The 23888-nt window shown below is 48.4% G+C and overlaps 2 protein-coding genes across 33 annotated transcripts in view; one reads left to right on the forward strand and one right to left on the reverse strand.

Annotated features, from left to right (window-relative positions):
• Positions 1-15094, reverse strand: part of LOC106999066 (uncharacterized) — a 47687-nt gene extending 32593 nt beyond the window's left edge. For 15 of the 27 annotated variants that reach the window (XR_013395048.1, XR_013395054.1, XR_013395060.1 and 12 more), the window contains exon 1: positions 14450-15094. Coding sequence is in view for 1 of the 27 variants with exons in the window: in XM_077937539.1 (XP_077793665.1) it covers positions 14450-14465 (16 nt within the window). In the remaining 26 variants the exon portion in view is untranslated. Of the gene's footprint in view, positions 1-14298 lie in introns of all 27 variants that reach the window. The other 12 variants (XR_013395062.1, XR_013395061.1, XR_013395066.1 and 9 more) reach the window with 5 other exon arrangements.
• Positions 15095-15311: 217 nt separating this feature from the next.
• CNOT6 (CCR4-NOT transcription complex subunit 6) overlaps positions 15312-23888 on the forward strand; it is an 86527-nt gene continuing 77950 nt past the window's right edge. For 4 of the 6 annotated variants that reach the window (XM_078004315.1, XM_078004318.1, XM_078004317.1 and 1 more), the window contains exon 1: positions 15312-15678. The gene's annotated coding sequence lies outside the window, so the exon portion shown is untranslated. 6 annotated transcript variants of the gene reach the window in all.

Below are 23888 nucleotides of genomic sequence, written 5' to 3' on the forward strand. Positions count from 1 at the left end.
TCCTCCAGTACCACACTGTTTTAATTACCGCGGCTAAGAGTAAAGACTTGGCATCTGCAAGAGTGATGACTCCCACTTTATTCTGTTTAAATATTGTTTGGCTATTCTAGAGCCTTGCCTTTCCCATAGAAATTTTGGAACAAGCTTTTATCTATTTAGAAAATCTTGCTGAGATTTTAATAGAAATTTTGGTACACCTATAGACCAATTTTGGGGAGAATTTACGTCTTTACTATGTTAAGTGTTTAGTCTTTCAAATTTTGTTGCTGTTGTTGTTGAGACGAGGTCTCCCTATGTTGCTCAGGCTGGCCTCGAACTCCTGGGCTCAGGCAATCATTCTGCCTTAGCCTCCTGAGTAGCAGGGATACAGGTGCGCACCACCTTGCCCCAAATCTTTGCTTAAGCCCAATAGTTTGGGACCAGCCTGGGCAACATAGCAAGACTTCACCTCTACAAAAAAATAAAAATAGGCTGGGCGCAGTGGCTCATGCCCATAATCCCAGCACTTTGGGAAGCTGAGGCGGGCGGATCATGAGGTCAGCAGTTCGAGACCAGCCTGACCAATATGGTGAAACCCTGTCTTTACTAAAATACAAACATTAGCTGGGAGTGGTGGCATATGCCTGTAGACCCAGCTACTTGGGAGGCTGAGGTGGGAGAATCGCTTGAACCCAGGAGGCAGAGGTTGCAGTGAGCCAAGATCGCACCACTGCGCTCCAGACTGGGCGACAGAGGGAGACTCTGTCTAAAAATAAGTAAATAAAAATATAAAAATAAATTAGGTGGATGTGGTGGTGTACACCTTTAGTCCCAGCTACTTAGGAGGCTGAGGTGGGAAGATCGCTTGAACCTGGGAGGTGGAGGCTGCAGTAAGCCATAATTGCACCACTGCATTCCAGCCAAGGCAACAGAGCGAGACCCTGTCTCAAACAAACAAACAAAAAAAACCGTTATGTTGTTAAACAAATAAAGTTTAATGAAAAAAATAAATGAAAGAAATTTAAAGAGCAATTGACCAGAGCTAGAGATGGGCGGGGGAGGGGTGGGTGTGGCTATAAACGTTGGGGTGATGACACAGGTATCTTTTCTTTCTTTTTGAGGCAGTGTCTCGCTCTGTCACCCAGGCTGGAGTGCAGTGGCGTGATCATGGGTCACTGCAGCCTCAACCTCATGGGCTCAAGTGATTCTCCCACCTCAGCCTCCCGAGTGACTGGAACTGTTGGTGCTACCGCGCTCAGCTAGTCAGCTAGTATTTTTTATAGTGATAGGGTCTCACTGTGATGCCCAGGTTGGTCTTCAACTCCTAGGCTCAAGTGATCCTCCTGTCTCCGCCTCCAAAGTGTTGGAATTACAGGTGTGAGTCACTGTGTCCGGCCCAGGGAAGTATCTTTTTTTTTTGAGATGGAGTCTCGCTCTGTCACCCAGGCTGGAGTGCGGTGGCGCAATCTCGGCTCACTGCAAGCTCCACCTCCTGAGTTCACGTCATTCTCCTGCCTCAGCCTCCCGAGTAGCTGGGATTACAGGCACCCGCCACCATGCCCGGCTAATTTTTTTTTTGTATTTTTACAAATACAAACAATTTGGCCTCCACCAAATTTGTATTTTTAGTAGAGACAGGGTTTCACCGCGTTAGCCAGGATGGTCTCAATCTCCTAACCTTGTGATCCACCCGCCTCGGCCTCCCAAAATGCTGGGATTACAGGCATGAGCCACTGCGCCCGGCCCCAGGGAAGTATCTTGATTGTGGTGGTGGACACCTGAAGCTACATGTAACAAAGTTGCACAGAGAGCCCCTCTCCCCCACACACATGAATGAGTACATGTGTAACTGGTAAAATCTGAATAAACTCTGTGACTTGAACCAATGTCAACTTTCTGGGTTCGAGATTGTATTATAGTGGCCAAGTGCAGTGGTTCATGCCTGTAATCCCAGCACCTTTGGGGGCTGAGGCTGGTGGATCACTTGAGCTCGGGAGTTCAAGACTAGCCTGGGCAACACAGTGAAATCCCACCTATACAAAAAAAAGAAAAACGAAAAGAGGCCGGGCATGGTGGCTCACACTTGTAATCCCAACACTTTGGCAGGCCAAGGCCAGTGGATCACCTAAGGTCAGGAGTTTGAGACCAGTTTGGCCAACATGGTGAAACCCTGTCTGTACTAAAAATACAAAAATTAGCTGGGTGTAGTGGTGTGCGCCTGTAGACCCAGCAACTCAGGAGGTTGAGGCAGGAGAAAGCTTGAACCTGGGAGGCAAACGTTGCAGTGAGCCAAGATCGCGCTACTGCACTCCAGCCCGGGCGGCAGAGCAAGACTTTGTCTCAAAAAGAAAAAAAAAAGAGAGAGAGAGATTGTATTATAGCTATATAAGATGTTAATTTTGAGCGAGGCACACCCTTTTTTCATATATTATCCCATTCTCACACTTTCTCCAAGGGGGTGACCCGAAGGCCTACATCCCAGTATGGCTTCTGTGGTCTAGAGCTTATGAACTAAAAGACTATGATTCGCGTGAGGAATAGAACAGTTGCAGCAAACAAATAAGCAGCGTAACTCAGAAGGCAGGAGGATGGTGGAGTCACAGCGGGGCTGCTCCCTGCCCGTCTGCTTTTCCTCTCCTCAGCAGTCCCTCTGCTCTGGAGGTAGAGTGAGTTTCAGCTCAGCTCATCTGGGAACCCTCTGCCCACTGACTGAAAATGATCTTGTCTCTGCTTTCTAGGTTTATTTTCTTTCATGGTTACGCTGGACTTGGGAATTTCAGCACCTGCTTCCTGCTGGTGTAGGCTTGGGGGGTTGGGCGTTGCCTTTGAGGTTAATTATGTAATTGCAGGCCATATTTGTGGTTTCTTTGGCAATACCTTTCCCTCCTAAACCTAGTAGGCATCTGGTCTGTTCTCAACCTATTAGTTCCATGTGAAAGTACTCATTGCTGTCTGGGTGCGGTGGCTCACGCCTGTAATCCCAGCACTTTGGGAGGCTGAGGTGGGTGAATCACCTGAGGTCGGGAGTTCAAGACCAGCCTAACCAACATGGAGAAACTCTGTCTCTACTAAAAATACAAAATTAGCCGGGGGTGGTGCCGCGCGCCTGTAATACCAGCTACTCCGAAGGCTGAGGCAGGACAATCGCTTGAACCCGGGAGGTGGAGGTTGTGGTGAGCCAAGATCGTACCATTGCACTCCAGCCTGGGTAACAAGAGCGAAACTCCTATGCAACAACAAAAAAGAAAGCACTCATTGCCAAAGATCTTGTCTGGACACAGCTTTTAAACATTAAGACTCAAGTCCTTTACCTATTTGCTTTCGTGTTCTGCTTGTTATCCAGTTTCACAATTTAACGAATCTGAGGCCATTTTTGAAATCATCCGCTTGGTTTAGAAGCCAACACCCTCAGTCCACTTTTGGCCAGCAGGCTCTGTCCGGGTCTCTGCACGGCAGAGCATCAGCCTTGTCTTCCGTCACACATCCACCACTGGATTCTGGTGGCATCAGCCTACAGCTACTGTGCCGTCCCTGCCTCACAAGACGCTCAGGACCCCACCAGCCTTCCTGCAGCTCCCGTTCTTACTCTGACCTCGTGGCCCTCATTCTCATGGTCCCAGATGCCAGCTCCCCGCTCCAGGCAGCAGGGTGGAAGACAGGCTCAGGAGGAGGCGGCGATAGGTGTGGCCTCCCTTGGGTATGGGAAGAGTAGGTTCCACTCATCGGAAGAGGTGTGAACGTGGATACCTGGCGATCAGGTATTTGGACCGTGTCAGAAATGTTTGTCTGTTCAACAAAATTCATGCCCTTTCTTCCACTGTACAGATTTATTGCCGGAAGCAGGTGCTCAGACAGAATTGAGCACGTGATTTCCAGGCTTGTGGAAATCTTCCCAAGTCTTTGCTTTTGGCGGGGAGGTATGACTGGTTTTTGCGAAAGGGCCGGGAGACGAAGTGATGTGGGTGGCTTCGGGCTGAGCTGGTTAGGAAGCACTTCGGCTTTCTTTCTTTTTTTTTTGAGACGGAGTCTCCCCGTCACCCAGGCTGGAGTGCAGTGGTGGGATCTTGGCTTACTCCAAGCTCTGCCTCCTGGGTTTATGCCATTCTTCCCGCCTCAGCCTCTCTAGTAGCTGGGAATACAGGTGCCCGCCACCACGTCCGGCTAATTTCTTTGTATATATAGCAGAGATGGGGTTTCACCGTGTTAGTGAGGATGGTCTCGATCTCCTGACCTCGTGATCCACCTGCCTCGGCCTCCCAAAGTGCTGCGATTTCAGGAGTGAGCCACTGCACCTGGCCCATATTTCAGGATACCCCAACATTTTTTTTTTTTTTGATACGGGTCTCGCTCTGTCACCCAGACTGGAGTGCAGTGGCGCGATCTCAGCTCACTGCAAGCTCTGCCTCCAGGGTTCACGCCATTCTCCTGCCTCAGCCTCCCGAGTAGCTGGGACTACAGGCGCCCGCCACCACGCCAGGCTAATGTTTTGTATTTTTAGTAGAGATGGGGTTTCACCGTGTTAACCAGGATCGTCTCGATCTCCTGACCTCGTGATCCACTCGCCTCGGCCTCCCAAAGTGCTGGGATTACAGGCGTGAGCCACTGCGCCCGGCCCCCAACATTTTTTTAGGGTGATGAAAATGTTTTAGAGCTAGAGAGAGGTGGTGGTTGCACGCCATTGTGAGTGTACTAAATAGTACTGAATAGTATACTTTACAATGGTTCATTTTATTTATTTTTTATTTATTTATTTATTTTTGAGACGGAGTCTAGCTCTGTTGCCCAGGCTGGAGTGCAATGGCCGGATCTCAGCTCACTGCAAGCCCCGCCTCCCGGGTTCACGCCATTCTCCTGCCTCAGCCTCCCGAGTAGCTGGGAGTACAGGCGCCCGCCACCTCGCCCGGCTAATTTTTTTTTGTATTTTAGTAGAGACGGGGTTTCACCGTGTTAGCCAGGATGGTCTCGATCTCCTGAACTCGTGATCCGCCCGTCTCGGCCTCCCAAAGTGCTGGGATTACAGGCTTGAGCCACTGCGCCCGGCCACAATGGTTCATTTTATATAATGTGAATTTCATCTCAAAAAAAGGAACTGGGGGTGGGGAGATCTTCCCACAACTGTGATAGGGTACGGAAGTATCTGGCTGGGGCTTCTACTAGTGATAGACAAGGGGACTGCTCATCCCACTGGGATCTGTTACCTATACTCAAAATGACAGTGCTAAATTTCTTCTCAATTGAGTTCACAGGTCCCTTTGCCTGAATTCTATCCACAGATTCCTTGGTGGTACACAGACCCCAGAGTAAGAATCTCTGCCTTAGGGGATGACAGGACCGTAAGAGGAAGGGATCTGGGTCCCTGAATCACACAGGGGAAGTCACCTGTGGAATCGGAACGCCTCAATGGCTAGCTAGCCCAGAAATAAACTGAGAGTGTAGCAACCCACAGATTTTGTTTGTATCTGTTTATTAGAGCAGCTAGCATTACCCTGAGCCAATAAATTCTCATTTCTGCTTAAATCACTTTAAATCAGTTTCTACTATAGAAACTGAGTGAGTCCTAATAAATTCAGACAGTGGCCTATGAATCAAGTTCTGCATGAAGAAACCTGGAACTCCTGTCCCTGGGCTCCCAGATAAAACCCTGTGGCCCCCTCCATCTCTGGGGGGACCCACATCCTCTGCATCTCTTCAGATTTTTGCCTTCGGCTCCGCTGATGTTCCTCTTGGAGACCCCGCACAGGGGTTCTAGACTAACCCACTGCCTGCAGAGGCAGGGGAGCAGATGTGGGGCCACCGTTCAGTGCACAATACCCCTTTGGGTATCCTTAAGACAAACACCATTCCTCAGCTGGCATGTTGTGGCGTCCTGGGGACAGTCAGGTCAGTTTTGGGAAACTTTGTGTTAACTTTTGGAAGCCTTGTATTAACCTGCCAGGAACAAAAGTCAAGTCACCATGCCCTCAACTTTCCAAGGGCAATATCCATAATAAATGCCTGTCCAGGCCAGGTGCAGTGGTGCACATCTGTAATCCCAGCACTTTGGGAGGCCAAGGCGGGCAAATCATCTGAGGTCAGGAGTTCAAGAGCAGCCTGGCCAACATGGCAAAACCAAAAAACACAAAAAATTTATCTGGGCATGGTAATCCCAGCTACTTGGGAGGCTGAGGTGGGAGAATCGCTTGAACCCAGGCAGCAGAGGTTGCAATGAGCTGAGATTGCACCACTGCACTCCAGCCTGGGTGACAGAGCAAAACTCCATCTAAAATAAATAAATGATAAAAAACAAACAAAAAAGGCCAGGCATGGTGGCTCATGCCTGTGATCCCAGCACTTTGGGAGGCTGAGGCGGGCGGATCACGAGGTCACGGAGATCAAGACCATCCTGGCTAACACGGTGAAACGGTCTCTACTAAAAATACAAAAAATTAGCCGGGCGTGGTGGCGGCGCCTGTAGTCCCAGCTACTCGGGAGGCTGAGGCAGGAGAATGGCGTCAACCTGGGAGGCGGAGCTTGCAGTGAGCCAAGTTCGTGCCACTGCACTCCAGCCTGGGTGACAGAGCGAGACTCTGTCTCAAAAAAAAAAAAAAAAGCCTGTCCTAGGTCAGGCTTCTGCTCTCAGGCCAATACATCATATCCCATAATAAGTAGCAGGGCAACTTAAAATGTTTTTCTCCCAGGGGAGTATCAGTGATTAATCTGCCGGCAGGCGTTGGCATCTTGGGACATCTCCCTGGAACTCCACCCTGGCCAGGCGCTGCAGCCAAACAGACCCACCCTCCAGCCCTCAGGCCCAAGCCCGGTGCTGCCCAACGCCCCCTGCCTCTCACACCACACACCCGACCACCAGAAACTCCTGTGGGGAGTACAATCAATACAATACAGACTGTCTAAACCGCCTAGAGTTTTGTTTGGTTCTTTTTTTTTTCCCCAATTGACAATCGAACCCACTGGTTTAAATTTAGAGGTTAATTCATCTGAAACAGTGTCCAACAGTTGAAGAAAAACATAGAGCGTATTATTTGAAATGTGCTCAACATGCTGTTTAAAAATAAATTTGTCCTATTTCTAGGCCTTTTAGTCACCCATATCAAGCCTCAAGTCAAACAGCCCTAAAGGCTGCCTGTATCTGGAGTTCTCATCACAGGAGTCAGTAAGTGCAACGGGTTTGTTTTTCAAGAGGCCAGCGCATGGTAATCAATTCAAATGCTTGTCTCTGGGGAGTGTGGCTGGAATAGGGATAGGGATGAGATATCCACTTCCTTTTTCATGCCTTTCTGCTTTTTAAGTTTTACTATTTTTTATTTTATTATTTGAGACGGAGTCTCACTCTGTCGCCCAGGCTAGGGTGCAGTGGCCACACGTGGTGGGTCACGCCTGTAATCCCAGCACTTTGGAAGGCCAAGGCAGGCGGATTCTACCGCATTCCAGCCCGGGTGGCAGAGTAAGACCCCATCTCTTAAAAAAACAAAAAGCGTCAGTTTAGTTATGATGCTGTGTTAAAGAATGAGGAAAAAGAAGTTAAGAGAGAGAAAACAAAAAGCAAAACCAGAAACAAAACCAGATGGGCCACCTCTTCCCCTTCCCATCAATTCTCTAAGGTAAGTTTGGGGAGTGCATCTGAGCTCTGCATGGGAAGCCCATCTCCCACATTCTGAGGCCTCAAGGCATCTTCTCAGGTCCACATACTGAGTGTGAGGCCAGGAAGACAGGTGCCCAAGGAAGCAGCAGGCAGGAGGCCTGTGCCATGAAGGTGGACGCTTGGCAGAACGTGGACCGCAGGCCTCTGCCTCTTTCTTCCTTGCTGCTTCTATTCCTCTTTCTTCCAGCAACAGCATCCCTGATTTTCCTGACTACCCCACATCATTTTTTTTTTTTTTTTTTTTGAGAGTTTTGCTCTTGTCGCCCAGGCTGGAGTGCAACGGCGTGATCTTGGCTCACTGCAACCTCTGCCTCCCAGGTTCAACAATTCTCCTGCTTCAGCCTCCCAAGTAGCTGAGATTACAAGCATGTGCTACCACGCCTGGCTAATTTTTGTATTTTTAGTAGAGACAGGGTTTTACCACGTGGGCCAGGCTGATCTCGAACTCCTGGCGTCAAGTGATCTGCCTGCCACAGCCTCCCAAAGTGCTGGGATTACAGGCATGAGCCACTGCACCCAGCCCCCATCAACTCTTTCCACATATGCTCGAGTGCAGCTGAAGACGACCTGCCTCCACAAGTAGGGCCTGTGACTTCTTCCTGACTGGTGTATGACACACCCCAGAACACGGTGTTCGATTCAGAGTTGGAAATGAGTCAGGCCTAGGACCTCTGTTCGACCATTCTGGGGACGTTCTCTTTCCTGCCAGGCTTGAACCTTGAAGGAGCTGGTATCCCCTTTTCTTGAATATGGCACCTGATGATAAAGTCACCATGGAGGTGAACAGAACTGAGTGGCGTTAGCTCCCAGATCAAGCCACACCTGCAGCCAGTGGACTCTTCCTGGTCTTCCAATGCTATCTGAGCCAACTCATTCCTTTGTCTCCCTCTTAAAGCTGTTTGAGTTAGGTTTTCAACCAATTGCGGGCTAATACAATGGACTCAGGGACAAAAGATAATATGGGTAAGATATGATTGGGATCCGAAACTTCATCTACGATACCAAGCCCTATCTAAGGAGAACTGTGGCCTGCAAGCCTCAAGTCCACAGAAGGGGAGACAGATGTCCAGGGTGTGTCCATGTCTCTGGCACTGCATGGCAGTGGGAAATTTTTGTCACCAGTGCTGATCTTTGGCCAGCAAGCCTGCAACCCTAGAGAGGAGGTGTCAGGCTGTTAAGAGCTGAATGGCTCCACAGGACTGTATTTCAGACTCACCAAACAACCTCTGAATGGCTTTGCTTCCCTCTAGAATGTGCTTTCCTACTAGAAGAGGGTTTGTCACACAGCTGTTCAAGTTTTTGTTGCAAATAAACCTTGGGACCTGCTTCATTCATCAGTCTCCTGTGAATTTTGGTTCTTGTGGTCAGTCTGTAATCAACACTGCGTTTCTCTGGGGGCCCTGGCAAATCCAATTGCTGGACTCATATAGTTATGGTGCACACTTGTCTTCATTTGTTTTCTTTTGCCTGTAACAGAATATCTTAAATTGGGTAATTTACATAGAAAAGGAATTTATGTCTTACAGTTCTGGAGGCTGAGAAGTCCAAGGTCAAGGGGCCACATCTGGTGGGGACTTCCTGCTGGTGGGGACTCCCTACAGTCCCAAAGCAGCACAGGGCATCACACAGCAACAGGGCTGGGTGTGCGAAGATGTTAGCTCGGGTCTGTCTCCTCTTCCTACAAAGCCACCAGTTCCTCTCCCATGATAGCCCATTAATTAATCCATGAATGAATTCATTCATTCATGTGGGTTGAACTTTACCTCAGTTAAAGAAAATAGGGTAACCTACCCTTGAGAACATCATCAAAGAAGCTTTGAGGAGTTATTTAGCTTCACATATACATACTGTGAAATTCAAATACTTATTTCCCTTAGACTCTTATTCATGTCAGAGACAGAGAGAAACAGAGTCAGAGACAGAGTTTTAGTTGACTTGAAAAACAGACCTTTATACACTGTTGGTGGAAACATAAACTGGTACAGCCTTTTCAATGAGCCATTTGGCAATATCTACCAAAACCCGGCGCACTTTTTTGTATTTATTGTAGAGATGCGGTTTTGCTATGTTGCTCAGGCTGGCCTCAACCTCCTGAGCGTAAGTGATCTGCCAGCCTGGGAGAGTCCCGATGGCCCGATTACCTCTTAAAGACCCCACCTCCCAATACTGGGCCATCCCCTGAAACCATTCTGCCCTCTAGGCCTCAGAGCCTGTGACAGCAATGGCGGCCTCAAAGACCTCCAAAATGCCCTAGAGGTCTTTCTTCCATTCTTTTTTTTTTTTTTTTTGAGACGAAGTTTCACTCTTGTTGCCCAGGCTGGAGTACAATGGCATGATCTTGGCTCACTGCAACCTCTGCCTTCCGGGTTCAAGCGATTCTCCTGCCTCAGCCTCCCGAGTAGCTGGGATTACAGGCGACTGCCATCATGCCTGACTAATTTTTTGTATTTTTAGTAGAGATGGTGTTTCACTGTGTTGGCCAGGCTGGTCGTGAACTCCTGACCTCAGGGGATCCACCCACCTCGGCCTCCCAAAGTGTTGGGATTACAGGTGTGAGCCACCACACCCGGCTCCGTTCTCTTTGATGATCCTTTTCTCTGTACTTATCTTAGTGAAAGACTATTGGGCCACTCTTGGTTTCTGCTTTTGAACACGCTTTTTCACTCTACATGGCCAGGCTGAGTTTTCCAAATTTGTCTGCTTTGCTTCTCTTTTGATTATTAATTCTGTCTTCATGAGTGCTGGAGGAGACAAATATTCAAACCACAGAACGTTCTCCACCAGTCCCAGGTTGGAATTCCAATGCTCCAGTCATGTTTGAGTGACAGACACCACAGCAACATCAACCACCATGGCCATCACCTAGGTGTCCGTTTTCATTATTCAATCACCCACCTGAGGCCCCCCTCTGAGAGTTAACAGGAATCCTGGACAGAAATACAGTTATAATTAAGCATTGATCAGGTGGCACTTAGACCCACTTCCTTGTAACAGAAAGTCATGTAGCTCCCAGACACTGACCATTGTGCACCCCCGCTGTTACTACAGACGGGATTTCTGACATTAGAGTCCTAAGGCTTTTGTTTAAAAATTACTTAAGCAGCTTGGCACAGTCGTGCACGCCTGTAATCCGAGCACTTTGGGAAGCCGAGGTGGGTAGATTGCTTGAGGGCAGGAGCTGGAGACCAGCCTGGGCAACATGGTGAAATCCCATCTCAACAACAACAACAACAATTAACTGGGTGTGGTGTGTGCCTGCAGTCCCAGCCACTCCAGAGGCTGAGGTGGGAGGATCACCTGAGCCCAAGAAGGTTGAGACTGCAGTGAGCTGTGATCACGCCACTGCACTGCAGTCTGGGTGACAGAGTGAGACCCTGTCTCAAAAATACAGTAAAATAAATAAATATAGGCTGGGTGCAGTGGCTCACGCCTGTAATCCCAGCACTTTGGGAAGCCGAGGCGGGTGAATCACAAAGTCAGGAGTTTGAGGCCAGCCTGGCCAACATAGTGAAACTCCGTCTCTACTTAAAAATACAAAAGTCAGCCGGGTGTGGTGGTGTGCCTCTGTAATCCCAGCTACTTGGGAAACTGAGGCAGGAGAATTGCTTGAACCTGGGAGGCAGAGCTTGCACCAAGCAGAGATTGTGCTACTGCACTCCAGCCTGGGCGACAGAGCAAGACTCTGTCTCAGAGATAAAAATAAAAAAATAAATATAAGTAAATAAATATAAAAGAAGTGCTCAAGCAGATCCTGAATTCCAGTCGAACAGCCGATGCCAACCAGTCTGAAGACCCCCCTAACCCTCATCCAAAGGAACCAAATCAGCATGAGAACACAGCTTCATCCTGCTCTCCTTGACAAACCAACAAGCTCCACTCTGTAGCCCACTCCAAAACCCTTGAAATTCCTAGCCCCAGACTCATCAGGGAGGCAGATGTGGTTTCTCCCTGTCTCCACATCCCGTGGGCCTAGCATTAAAACTGTTCCTGTGCTGCAGCCTGGGGTCTTGGCGCGCTGACTTGCTGTGTACGTCGGATGAGGACCCTATTCTGGTGACGCATCCATCTGTGCAACGCATTTACTGGTCAAATTAGAATTATTTTGGTTGTAAGCTACAGAAGCCAAACTCAAACTAACTTAAGCAAAAAAAAAAAAAGTATTGTATACCTGAAATAGGTTCTGGTATAGGTCACAGGCTAAAGGAAAAAACCACTGAAATCAAACTGTCAGGCCCTTGCTGAGACTCCACATCTTCATCACTGTCTCATCTCTCCACATGGTGGGAAGATGGTGCTGGTTGCCACCAATTCATGCTGTCCTAGCTTCACACATAACAATCCCAGATTGGTCCTGCTTTGGTACTGCCTGGCTGCAGCAGAAACAGGGCCCAGGCCAGGCCAGTGAGAGCCCGCCCTGGGTCTTTGGCCATTAGGAAAGAAGCACCTTCTCTAAGTGGAGAAGCTGGTAGAATCTAAGCCTGCAGGTGTTGGTGGCATCTTTCCCACCTGTGTGAGGCCAGCAGAGAGGAGAGTAGGGTGGAAGGTAGGAGGTGAGATTGATTCTTGATGCCACCTTACAATGCTTGAATGGGTCCACATTCCCTCTTTCAATTCAATTCCCTCTTTCTTGCAAAGAAATACTGAGTTGTGAGTTTTATAACTTGCAACAGGAGGTCTGGCCTAACGTGAGCGGCACTTTGATCTGGATCTGAAAGGTGAGTAGGTGTTTTCCGGGGGTTCTCTTCAGATATGCAGAAAGAACAGGGCACGCACAGCAGAGCCACTATTGTACCCTCCTGGCGGTAGCAAGTCTCCCCAGAGGGCTCCAATAAGTCCACCCCGCCCTGTATGTGTGCGCAGCTCCTCTACAGCTTATGTCCTCTCCTCTTGAATCTGGCTTGGGCTTGTGACTGCTTTAATTAATAGAATATTGAGGAAGTGGCCTTCTTCAGAAGGCCTGGCGGCTTTGCTTTCCTCTTGGAGCCCCTGGTTGCCATGTAAGAAGTGCAGGATCACCTCCGGCTGGAGAGAGGGGCCACACACAAAGGCTGAAGGATGAGACACTGCAGAGGGAGGCCTCGTTAGGGGGCACCAAGGTGCCAGATATTCAACACCCAGCTGCCACCTTTGGCAGAGGCATGCGGCCCCAAGGGCGAGCATCAGAATCACGAGATACAGTAAAACTGTTGCTTTATGCTACCAAGATTTTGTGCAACGAGACCTCCCCACCTCCGTACGATCCTGCCAGTCACGAGGGGATTGCTACCTCTGGGTTTTGTTTGTTTTTTGAGACAGTCTCGCTCTGTCGCCCAGGCTGGAGTGCCATGGCGCAACCTTAGCTCACTGCAACCTCTGCCTCCTGGATTCAAGCAATTCTCACGCCTCAGCCTCCCAAGTAGCTGGGATTACAGGCGCCCGCCACCATACCCAGCTGATTTTTTTTGGGTATTTTTAGTAGAGATGGGGTTTTGCCACGTTGGCCAGGCGGGTCTCGAACTCCTGGCTTCAAGTGATCTGCCTGCCTCAGCCTCCCAAAGTGCTGGGATTACAGGCGCGAGTCCTTGCACCGGGCTGAGAGTAGCTGCCTCTGGCCATACAAATTACAAAAAGGCACCCAGGCTAGAGCACAGATGGCCAGGGCACTCACACAGGGAGGAGAGGCCTTGCAGGGTGTCTGTGCCATTGGCCTCTCAGCCTGGGATGCTCTGTACAACACAGGGCTGCACGACTCCCTGCCTGGGGCGGAAGGAGGTTGTGGAGGGATGGCCACAGGCAGCCTGCTGGTCGGTCTGCATGTGTTCTTCCTGACTCCTGGGCTTTTGCACTGTCATCGTTGCCCAGTGTCCTATGGCCCTAGAGGCCTGGGCTGTCACTACTGATGCCATGGCAGTGCTAAGCAATGACCATCCCAAGGCCATGCTGGGGAGAGGGAGATCATCTTGATCTCTGAACAGCTTTTCCCTCATCCTTTCCTTGCCCTTCCAGCCAGGTCTCCTCCACCCCAGGCAACAGCAACCCATTTCCCACATTCCCAGCTCTCAACAGCCTTCAGTGACGCAGAAGCCTTGGTTTGCTGCTACGGTTGGTTCCTGGAACCTGTCTCACTCCCATTTCTTCAGGGTTGATTTTCCAGGAAGCAGTTAGCAGCCTATCCTACTTTGCCACATAGGTGGGCAGGCAGCTATTCCTTTTCCTTGACGCCATACCCTTCAGCATATACTTCAAATTTTTTTTTTTTGAGATAGAGTTTCGCTCTTGTTGCCCAGGCCTGAGTGCCACGGTGTGATCTCGGCTCACCACAACCTTTGCCTCCCAGGTTCAAGCGACTCTCCTGCCTCAGCCTCCCCAGTAGCTGGGATTACAGGTGCCCGCCACCACACCTGGCTAATTTTTTGTATTTTCAGTAGCGAGGGGGTTTTGCCATGTTGGTCAGACTGTTTTCAAACTCCCGACCTCAGCTGATCTGCCCCCCTCGGCCTGTGCTGGGATTACAGGCGTGAACCACCGCGCCAGACCAATATACCTCCAATATTAAGTCTGTTGAGTGTTCTTCTTGCCCCTAGACTGTGAGCTTACTCAGGGCTGGGTGGGGTCTGATTCATCTCTGTGCCCTGACCATCAGTCAACTAATATTTCCTGATGTAAGCATCATGAATCAGCCCAATCATTTCTCTGCTCACCTTCAACCACCAGAGTTTGCCCCGAACACCTTTCGATCTTGGCGCACAGCAGCTGTTGTCCGTTACTCAGGCTAGGAGCCCAGCACCATACTGTCCATTAATGTACTGGAATGAATTACCATTCATGGACTGAAACGGTATGTTAACTTACTCTTTTTCTGCGTCATTGAGGAAGGAATAACATTCGCCTGCTCACGACTGATTGTCTTGTCTTTAGGCAGATCAAGATACTGGCTCCGGGCAAATACCTGTGTTTCGACGTGAATGACAGGCGAAGGCTTAAGGAAAAGGAAAAGGAGAAAAAAAGGGGAGGAGGATCAAGGAAGAGGGAAGAGAAGAGATAAAAGCGGACAACCCGGCCGGGCGCGGTGGCTCACGCCTGTAATCCCTGCATCTGGGAGGCCGAGGCGGGCGGATCACGAGGTCAGGAGATCGAGACCATCCTGGCTAACACGGTGAAACCCCGTCTCCACTAAAAATACAAAAAAAAATTAGCCGGGCGAGGTGGCAGCGCCTGTAGTCCCAGCTACTCGGGAGGCTGAGGCAGGAGAATGGCGTGAACCCGGGAGGCGGAGCTTGCAGTGAGCCGAGATCGCGCCCCTGCAATGCAGCCTGGGCGACAGAGCGAGACTCCGTCTCAAAAAAAAAAAAAAAAAAAAAAAAAGTGGACCACCCGAGGCAGAAAAAGTAGATGAAAAATGGAGGAGCGCTACAGAGAGGAGAAAACAGAAGTGCCAAGGCAGGAACGGAGCGGGGAGAGCGGGAACAGAAGGAGACCAAGGATGGACGGAAAGAGGACGGGGGAGGCCGGGAGCAGGGCCCGCAGCACGCCGGGCCGGACCACAGTTCCTCAGCGCGGGGGTGAGGGGCGGGGCCTAGGCCGCGGCGGGCCGCAGCGACCCCCGCGCCGAAGGCCGGATGGTTGCGCCCAGCGACGGCGGCCAATGAGCGGCCGGGATGTTGGCGTGCCGGCGGCGGTCCGGGCGCTCGCTGGCTGAGGGACGGCGCCCGCCGCCATGATGCTTGTTTGCTTTCAATGAAAACGAGGGGGGCGCGGAGGAGGAGGCGTCGGCGTCGGTGTCGGCGGCGTCGGCGGCGCGGAGGCGAAGGCAGCGGCGGGCGCAGCGAGGAGGGCGAGGCCGGGGGCCGAGAGGGCGGGAGGGCGTAGTGGCGGCCCGCCGGGGCGGCTGAGGCGGGCGGCTGAAGCGGCGGCTCTCGGAGGGGGAACAAAGAGCAGCGACTGAGGCGGAGAGGAGCGGCGGCGGCGGCGGCGCTGCAGCAGCGGGCGGGACTGGTATGGTGGTTCCACAGGTCAGACCCCGCTGCGCTCACAGGGAGGAGGCGGCGGCAGCGGCGGAGGAAGGCGGCGCACCCCGAGAGGTGAGCGAGGCAGGCCCGAGGCCCGGCCGGGGCGCCGCTTCTCTCTGCGGCCGCGCACGGACCGCCCCGTCGGCCGGCCTCGGTCGCGGCAACTTGAGTTTCGTGGGCGGCGGGCTCGCCGCTCCCCGGCTGGCGGCTGTGGGGGGCCCTCGACGCGCCGCGATCCCGCCCCGCCCCGGGCCGCGCCCCCGAGCCGAGTCCCTGCCGGGGGGCGTTGATTGACGGCGGCGGGCGGAGGGGAGGGGAGGGGCCGGCGCCGGGCTCTGGGGTCCCGGCCGGTCCCGGCTGCCGTCGCCGGAGGAGCGAGTCCGTGTCCCGGGACTCGGGGCCAAGACGGTGGCAACTTCGGAGGAGCGGCTCGGTGGGTGGTTCGCGTGTGGAACTTCGCACTCCGCGGCCGCAGTTACTGTCGAGCGGGAAACCCGCTGCTTACCCCCCCTAAAATGTTCTTAAAATGCAGTTTAACGCAGATTTTTGGGGGAGAGGACGGGGTGGATTACAGGTTAAAGAAGCACTTAGCATGCAGTGAAGAGATTTGTTTTATAGTATTGCTAAGGACTCGGAGATCGCGCTGGTTTCTAGAAGCAGTTTTCTCTGGGAACCCAAATTGCACCCCTCCTTTTTGTTTTTCAACACTAATCGTTATTTTCTTTGGAAACTTCCTTTGACTCTTTACCTCCTTCGCCTTCCGCGAGGAGCCTGCTAACCAACACCTGTAGCCTTCTGTTTTTAACTGTTACTGCCATTGACAACATCGTGAATGGTCATCTCGCTTGACCTTCTTGGATTTGTTGTTACTGTGTTAAGCTGATGTGTTTTAGATAATCTGCTTGAATTTGAGTTCCCATACTTACCTGTTTTCCAGGTGGATTGTCTCATTGTTAGTGCTGAATCTTCTTGCCTACTTGTATCTGGGAATTTAACTTTGAAGAGGAAGAGAGTGAATGTGAATAACTGAAAAAATAAAATAGTGTGTAGTAGCACTTTGTATTTTTTTACAATATACTAGACTTTCCCACTCCAGAACAGATTTGTAGGCTGTAGGAGTAGATGTGGGCCATTGATCAAAAGGGTGGCTTTTTTGGATAATTGCTGTTAAGACATTTATCACAGTCTTTAATTTATTTATTGTTTTTGAGACAGGATCTCACTCTGTCACCCAGGCTGGAGTGCAATGGCACAGTTCTTGGCTCACTGCAGCCTTTGCCTCCTGGGTTCAAGCGATCCTTCTGCCTCACCCTCCTGACTAGCTGGGACTACCGGCAGACACCACCACGGCTGATTTCTAAAGTTTTTGTAGAGTCTTGATTTGTTGCCCAGGCAGGTCTCCAACTCCAGAACTCAAGCGATCTTCCTTCCTTGGCCTCCCAAAGTGCTGCAATTACAGGCATGAGCCAACATGCCTGGCCATCACAGTCTTTAGAATGTTGTGACTTTTAGAGTAAAATTAGAATAAAAATGGCTTAATATCTTTAGATCTGTGATCTACTCCAGGTGTTTTGTTTTAAACAAAATATTTGAACAGCTGCTAATGAGAAAACAGACCTAGAAAGGTGGAGGTGACTTGCCCATGATACTGTAATTACGAGGGGAAGGACTGGGTTTGTGTGCATGTGAGAGCACACGAGTGTGTGACCTCATTGCTAGAGGTTTGTTCTTTTGGGAGGGTAGAGGGTATTTTAATGGTTAGAAGTTATTTCAGGTCACTTCTCAGTAGGTGAACGAGATGCTTAATGAAATGGTCAAAAAAGATTATGTAATTGCCAAGCATGATGGCTCACCATGTAATCCCAGCACTTTGGGAGGCTGAGGAAGGAGGATGGCTTGAGCCCAGGTGTTTGAGACCAGCAAGACCCTGTCTCAGAAAAATATGAAATATTTAAAGCCTGTGATAACTGTCACAACGTAGTGAGACCCTGTCTTGATCAGTTTTTAAAAATGGTGACAAAAGACATAGATATTCTTGTGAGACTGAAGATTTTCTCTGAAAGCCAATCATTAATTTCCATAGTGTCTTGATAGTGGTGATGCAGCCTAGGCAGCTCCTTTTGAATATGCCTGTTCAATTTGTAGGTATTTTCAGGTTTCTTAAATGTTGTTGGCAAAGTAAAACTACAATTATTGGGAAATTTCAAACTGTTTTCTTTTGAGCAGACATAAGGTTGGTTTATAGAATTTGGTCCTAACTACAAATGTGTAAAGGCATTGTAGGAATTTGCCCACTGTACCTGTAGTTTAAAAGTATGCATTTTATGCCAGGTGCGGTGACTCACACCTGTAATCCCAGCACTTTCGGAGGCCGAGATGGGTGTATCACCTGAGGTCAGGAGTTCGAGACCAGCCTGGCCAATACGGTGAAACCCTGTCTCTACTAAAAATACAAAATTAGCCAGGTGTGGTGGCGCATGCCTGTAATCCCAGCTATTCAGTAGGCTGAGGCAGGAGAATTGCTTGAACCCGGGAGGCAGAGATTGCCACTGCACTCCACCCTGGGTGACAAGAGTGAAACTCAGTCTCAAAAAAAAAAAAATGCATTTTGGTTAATGCTTAGACATTCCAGTACCCATATTTGCCTTCTTATATTCTTTAAAGCATAAACCTTTTTCGTGGTGCAACAGAAAAGGATAATATATGTAAGACATACTGAAATAAATGTTAAGGCAGCTCACAGCTATATTCGTTGGGCCATTAGGGGTGAGGGATCAATATGTTCAGCACATTTAGAACCCATTCCCATATGTAAGTAAGGTCCACTGGTTTGGGAAGCTCTGCTTTAAAGCAGTTATCACTTTGGAAAAGTCCTAATAGGCTCAGCTAAAAATGTATGTTTTACTGGGAAAACCAGAGTTGGATTTGTAGATATCTTTATACCCATTACTCAAGGTAGTCATTTTACAACAAAGTGTGATTAATAAAACACTATGTATCTGAAATTAAGAATGGCTGAGGCTGGGTGTGGTGGCTCATGCCTTTAATCCCAGCACTTTGGGGAGGCCAAGACAGGCGGATCACCTGAGGTTAGGAGTTCAAGACTAGCCTGACCAACATGGAGAAACCCTATCTCTACTAAAAATACAAAATTAGCTGGACGTGGTGGCACCTGCCTGTGATCCCAGCTACTCGGGAGGCTGAGGCAGGAGAATTGCTTGAATATGAGAGGCAGAGCCGAGAGCACACCATTGCACTCCAACCTGGGCAAAAAGAGTGAAACTCCGTCTCAAAAAAAAAAAAATTGTGAATAAACTGTAAACATATACTGTATGCATAGCTGGGGTGCATTAGAGTATAATGGAATGTACTGTATTTTGGTACTTGAATAAGTAGCGAGGTTGGGGGTTATTTGATCCAAGATGGGGACTCATTTAGGCTGTCTTCACTTTACCCTTCTCTGGTCTTTATCTCTCCTTCGTCCATTTATATTTTCTTGGTAACTTAAGTTACATGTTAAGGTATGTACTGGTCACAGTGTTTGTTGTTGTTGTTGTTGTTGTTGAGACGGAGTCTCGCTCTGTCGCCCAGGCTGGAGTGCAGTGGCGCCACCTCCACTCACTGCAAGCTCCGCCTCCCAGGTTCAAGCCACTCTCCTGCCTCAGCCTCCCGTATAGCTGGGACTACAGGCGCCCGCCACCGCAACCGGCTAATTTTTCTATTTGTTTAGTAGAGACGGGGTTTCACCGTGTTAGCCAGGATGGTCTCGTCTCCTGACCTTGTGATCCGCCCGTCTCGGCCTCCCAAAGTGCTGGGATTACAGGCGTGAGCCACCGCGCCCGGTCAGTCACAGTGTTTTAACACTGAGAATTCAAAGACAAATAATACTCTGATTTTGCCCTCTCATAGCGTATAGGCTTAATAGGTGCACAGAGTGCTGTGGGAGAACGCAATAGAGAATGGTTAAACTTGCGGAGGGTGTGGGGGCAGTTTACGAAAAATAACACTGAATAGGATTTGCCAAACTGGGGAGAGGGAGTCGTGTTAAACAGAAGAAACTGTGGGTACACTGAGGTGTCAAGTGTTAGGGTAAGACTAGTGATAAGGTGTTATTGGAACAGTGGGCATGACTCGAGATGAGCCTGCAAAGGTGTGTCTGGTCTAGATTTTGAAGGACCATGCTTGCTAAGCTAAAAGTGAAGTTTCTACCTGTATCTTACAGCAGAAGAGAGAGCCAAAATATTTTTAGCAGGGGAGCAAGGTGATTTAGAGATCACTTTGGCATCCCTGTGGAGAATAGAGTGGAAGCCGTACAAGTATATATTTGAGGTATTATGGAGTTAGTGACTTTGGATCTATTTTTTCTTTTGGTTTTTCTTTCTTTTTTTTTTTTTTTTTTTGAGATGAAGGCTCTCTCTGTCACCCAGGCTGGAGTGCAGTGGCATGATCTCGGCCCACTGCAACCTCCGCCTCCTGGGTTCAAGCCATTCTCTTGCCTCAGCCTCCCGAGTAGGTGGGATTACAGGCTCCTGCCACCATGCTGACTAATTTTTTTGTATTTTTAGTAAAGACAGGGTTTCACCATATTGGCCAGGCTGGTTTCAAACTCCTGACCTCAAGTGATCTGCCCGCCTTGGCCTCCCAAAGTGCTAGGATTACAGGCGTGAGCCACCGTGCTCGGCTTGGATCTATTTTTAACTTGGATATGGTGTCTCCTGAGTCTGTGGTCCCTTAAGGGACTTTAGGGCTATGCCCAGTTGCTGTATAATACAGGGTCATTTAAAATCAAAATGTCAGTATGTTTTGGAAGAAGTTAAAAACAGGCAAAGCAATGAAAATCATAAAATAGTACTCATGAAAGTTCAGGTGTTGAGAACACTTGTCTTCTGAGTTAGGCTTAGGCAGGCTATAAACCTTAAGCTGGAAGATTCAACCCTATGCCCAGTTGAAATCAAAGCCACCAAGCTTAAAAAGTTATCAGTATCCTGATGGTTTGCTAGGATATGCATTGTAAACATTTTGTGAAATTTTGGGATGACAGTTTCCTCTTTAGTAAATTATTGGAATAGTGAGACTAACTTAAGGTCTAAGAAGTTCTCATACAACTGTTAATTTATACAGTCAGTTTGCTGTAAAGCAACATACAGGTTCCTAAAAAATCACTCCTTTGCATAATTGTACAGTAGAAATGACTGACAAATGGGGTTGTCAGTGACACATTTAAAAAAGGAAGCTTTATCAGTGACACATTTAAAAAAGGAACCTGGTAAAAATGATAGAACAGTTTTACACGTGTTGAATGGTTAAGAAATATATAGATACTGTAATAAATGTGGCATTTTGCCTTGAAAAGGCCTGGTTTGCTTGTGGAAAGGGATGTCAGAAAGGTTGCTGCTTGTGAGTTACTGTGAAGTGGTAGAAGAATTACCTATAATCAGATGGAAGGTTGTAACACCAGAAGCGAATAGGTGTGGCCCTTAACACGTAGTGAACTGACTTAGCTGGTAGGTGTTTGAAGTGTGTTTCAGGTATTTCTACACAGTTCAGTTCGACTGGGTGCAAACTCTCCTTTCATCTAGTGTTTACGTGACAAAATAGCACATAAATAAACAGGAGGTACGGCTTGTGCTCAAATTGTTCTCTAATTTGTGTTATCAGTTACACTGGAACAAGTTCACCTTTTCCTTTCTTTTTTTTCCCTTTTTCTTTCTTTTCCTTTTCCTTTTCTTTATTGACAGGGTCTCACTCTGTCACCCAAGCTGGAGTGATGATGACTTGCTGCAGCTTTGACCTCCCAGGTTCATGCGAGCCTCCTGAGTACCTGGTATCACAGGTGTGTGCCACCATACCTGGCTGATTTTTCTTATTTTTAGTAGAGATGAGGTCTCTCTACGTTGCCCAGTTTGGTCTCACACTCTTGGGCTCAAGCAGTCCTCCCGCCTTGGCCTCCCAAAGTGCTAGGATTATAGGTGTGAGCTCCTGTACCTGGCCAAATTCACGTTTTGTTTTTCTTTCTTTCTTTTTCTTTTTCTTTTTTTTTTTTTTTGAGACAGAGTCTCGCACTGTGGCCCAGGCTGGAGTGCAGTGGCACCATCTAGGCTCACTGCAAGCCTCACCTCCTGGGTTGACACCGTTCTCCTGCCTCAGCCTCCCTAGTAACTGGGACTACAGGCACCCGCCATCATGCCCAGCTAATTCAAGTTCACGTTTTCAAAGCAAGTTTTATAGTTGATTATACTTGTTTAATACCATTTTTAAATAGTACTAAAACTCAGTTTCAAAAATCCTTGTTGAACAACCTATGTGTCAGGTCCCATGCTACCTTTGTGGGGCTTACAGTCTTTTGTCCCAAGGAGGTTTATAGTGTTGTGGAGAAAGACAAACGAACCAATAGAATACTCATCGGATTATATAGTAATTAAGAAAGCACAAAACATTTTGGGCATGCTAAGGAAAGAGAAACTCATTCTGCTTGGAAAACCCAGGGAGTCATCTCAGAGGTCTTTAAGCTGGGTTTTAAAGGATGAATAGGGATTTGTTAGGTTGAGTAGGACAGGGAGAAGGAACAGCTTGTTGGGAACAACTTGGGCGGTGGAGCATAGGACACAGGGATGAGAGGGACAGGAAGAGTGGTCAGAAACAGCTTGTGAATAGTTGTAGGCTTTTTCATAAAGTGTTGGGATTTCCTGTATAGATAGAAATCCAATGAGAGTTTAGGTGGATATGGGTGAGCAAATGGTTTATGTAACATACTTTTTCAGGAGGCACATAATGAAAATGTAGAAGCTGGATTAAAGGAGTCAGAGTTCATTTACATCCTGTGAGAGCTCAAGTACATCGGCATAGGGGATAGAAAAGCACAGGATACCAGAATTAGGGACAGAGAAGCCATAAGCTATAAAAAAGATAGGAAAGAGTTGAGTATGATTCAGAACTTGTTTAGCTTGGAGAACTGTTGGTATGATTTAACTTGGGAAATAGAAGAACAGATTTGGGGCTGGGCACAGTGGCTCAAGCCTGTAATTCCAGCACTTTGGGAGGCCGAGACAGGCGGATCACGAGGTCAGGAGATCGAGACCATCCTGGCTAACACGGTGAAACCCTGTCTCTACTAAAAAATACAAAAAACTAGCCGGGCAAGGTGGCGGTGCCTATAGTCCCAGCTACTTGGGAGGCTGAGGCAGGAGAATGGCGTAAACCTGGGAGGCGGAGCTTGCAGTGAGCTGAGATCCGGCCACTGCACTCCAGCCTGGGAGACAGAGACTCTGTCTCAAAAAAAAAAAAAAAAAGAAGTACAGATTTGGACAAGGAAAGTAGAATAGTTTGATTTTTGATCCGGTTAAGTTTGACATACCTTCTGGATACTTAGGGGATATGTCTAACGGGTATCTGGACCAGACAGCGGTTGGGGGTTTGATAGATTTGGTCATTGTATAGTTGGCATTGGAAGTTAGGGGATTACTCAGAAGAATGTGTGAACAAATGTTTTTCACCTTTTTGGCAGAGGTAAGATCCCCATTTGAGAATCAGTTAAGAATTATGGACTGTGCTGAACAAAATGAAAGTATGCACATATGCAAGTGTGAAACTTAACTCATGGACCACAAGAGGAGAGGACTAAGGGAACCCTAAGGAACAACTGATATTTTGTTTTGGACAGGACTGAAATGGTTAAAGAGATCGGGGCAGAACAGGAGAGAGTAATGCTGCAGATGCCAAGAGAGGTCATAGTGCCAAGAAAGGGAGTTTTCAGTAGTGATCATTGTGCCTAGGTTTAGGGTGGGATGAGGAGATCTGGAAATGGGTTGATAGGATTTGGCAGGTGGGGGAATGAAAGCAGGGAAAATCTTTATGGGACCAGGGGATATGTAAGTCAGATAGTAGATTCGGCGGAGGAGCAAATGGCAGGTTAAGATGAAGAAGGTTATAGACTACTATTTGGAAAAATTTAAACTAGAAGAGAAGGAAAGAAGGATAATAGTTTAAAGAGGAGACAGGGTCGAGACAAGGTAGGCACCTGTGTTAGTCACCAGCTTTGTTTCCTTAAGTCCAAAACTTAGGAATTAACTTTATAATACATATTGCATGTATGTTTTTCAAACGTTCCCCTGATCTGTTGGTTGAAATGATTGCATTTTTATTTGGTCACACAAAATTGTTTTGCCTGTGGAATTTTGTGTGATTTCAAAAACAATAAATTTTTTTCCTCATTAGAGGTAGAGATTATCTGATGTAAAATCGTAATTACAATTTTCAGCCTTCAGTTACTAGAAGAATAAGAT

Source organism: Macaca mulatta, chromosome 6, assembly GCF_049350105.2.
Source record: "Macaca mulatta isolate MMU2019108-1 chromosome 6, T2T-MMU8v2.0, whole genome shotgun sequence".
NCBI classification, from domain to species: domain Eukaryota; kingdom Metazoa; phylum Chordata; class Mammalia; order Primates; family Cercopithecidae; genus Macaca; species Macaca mulatta.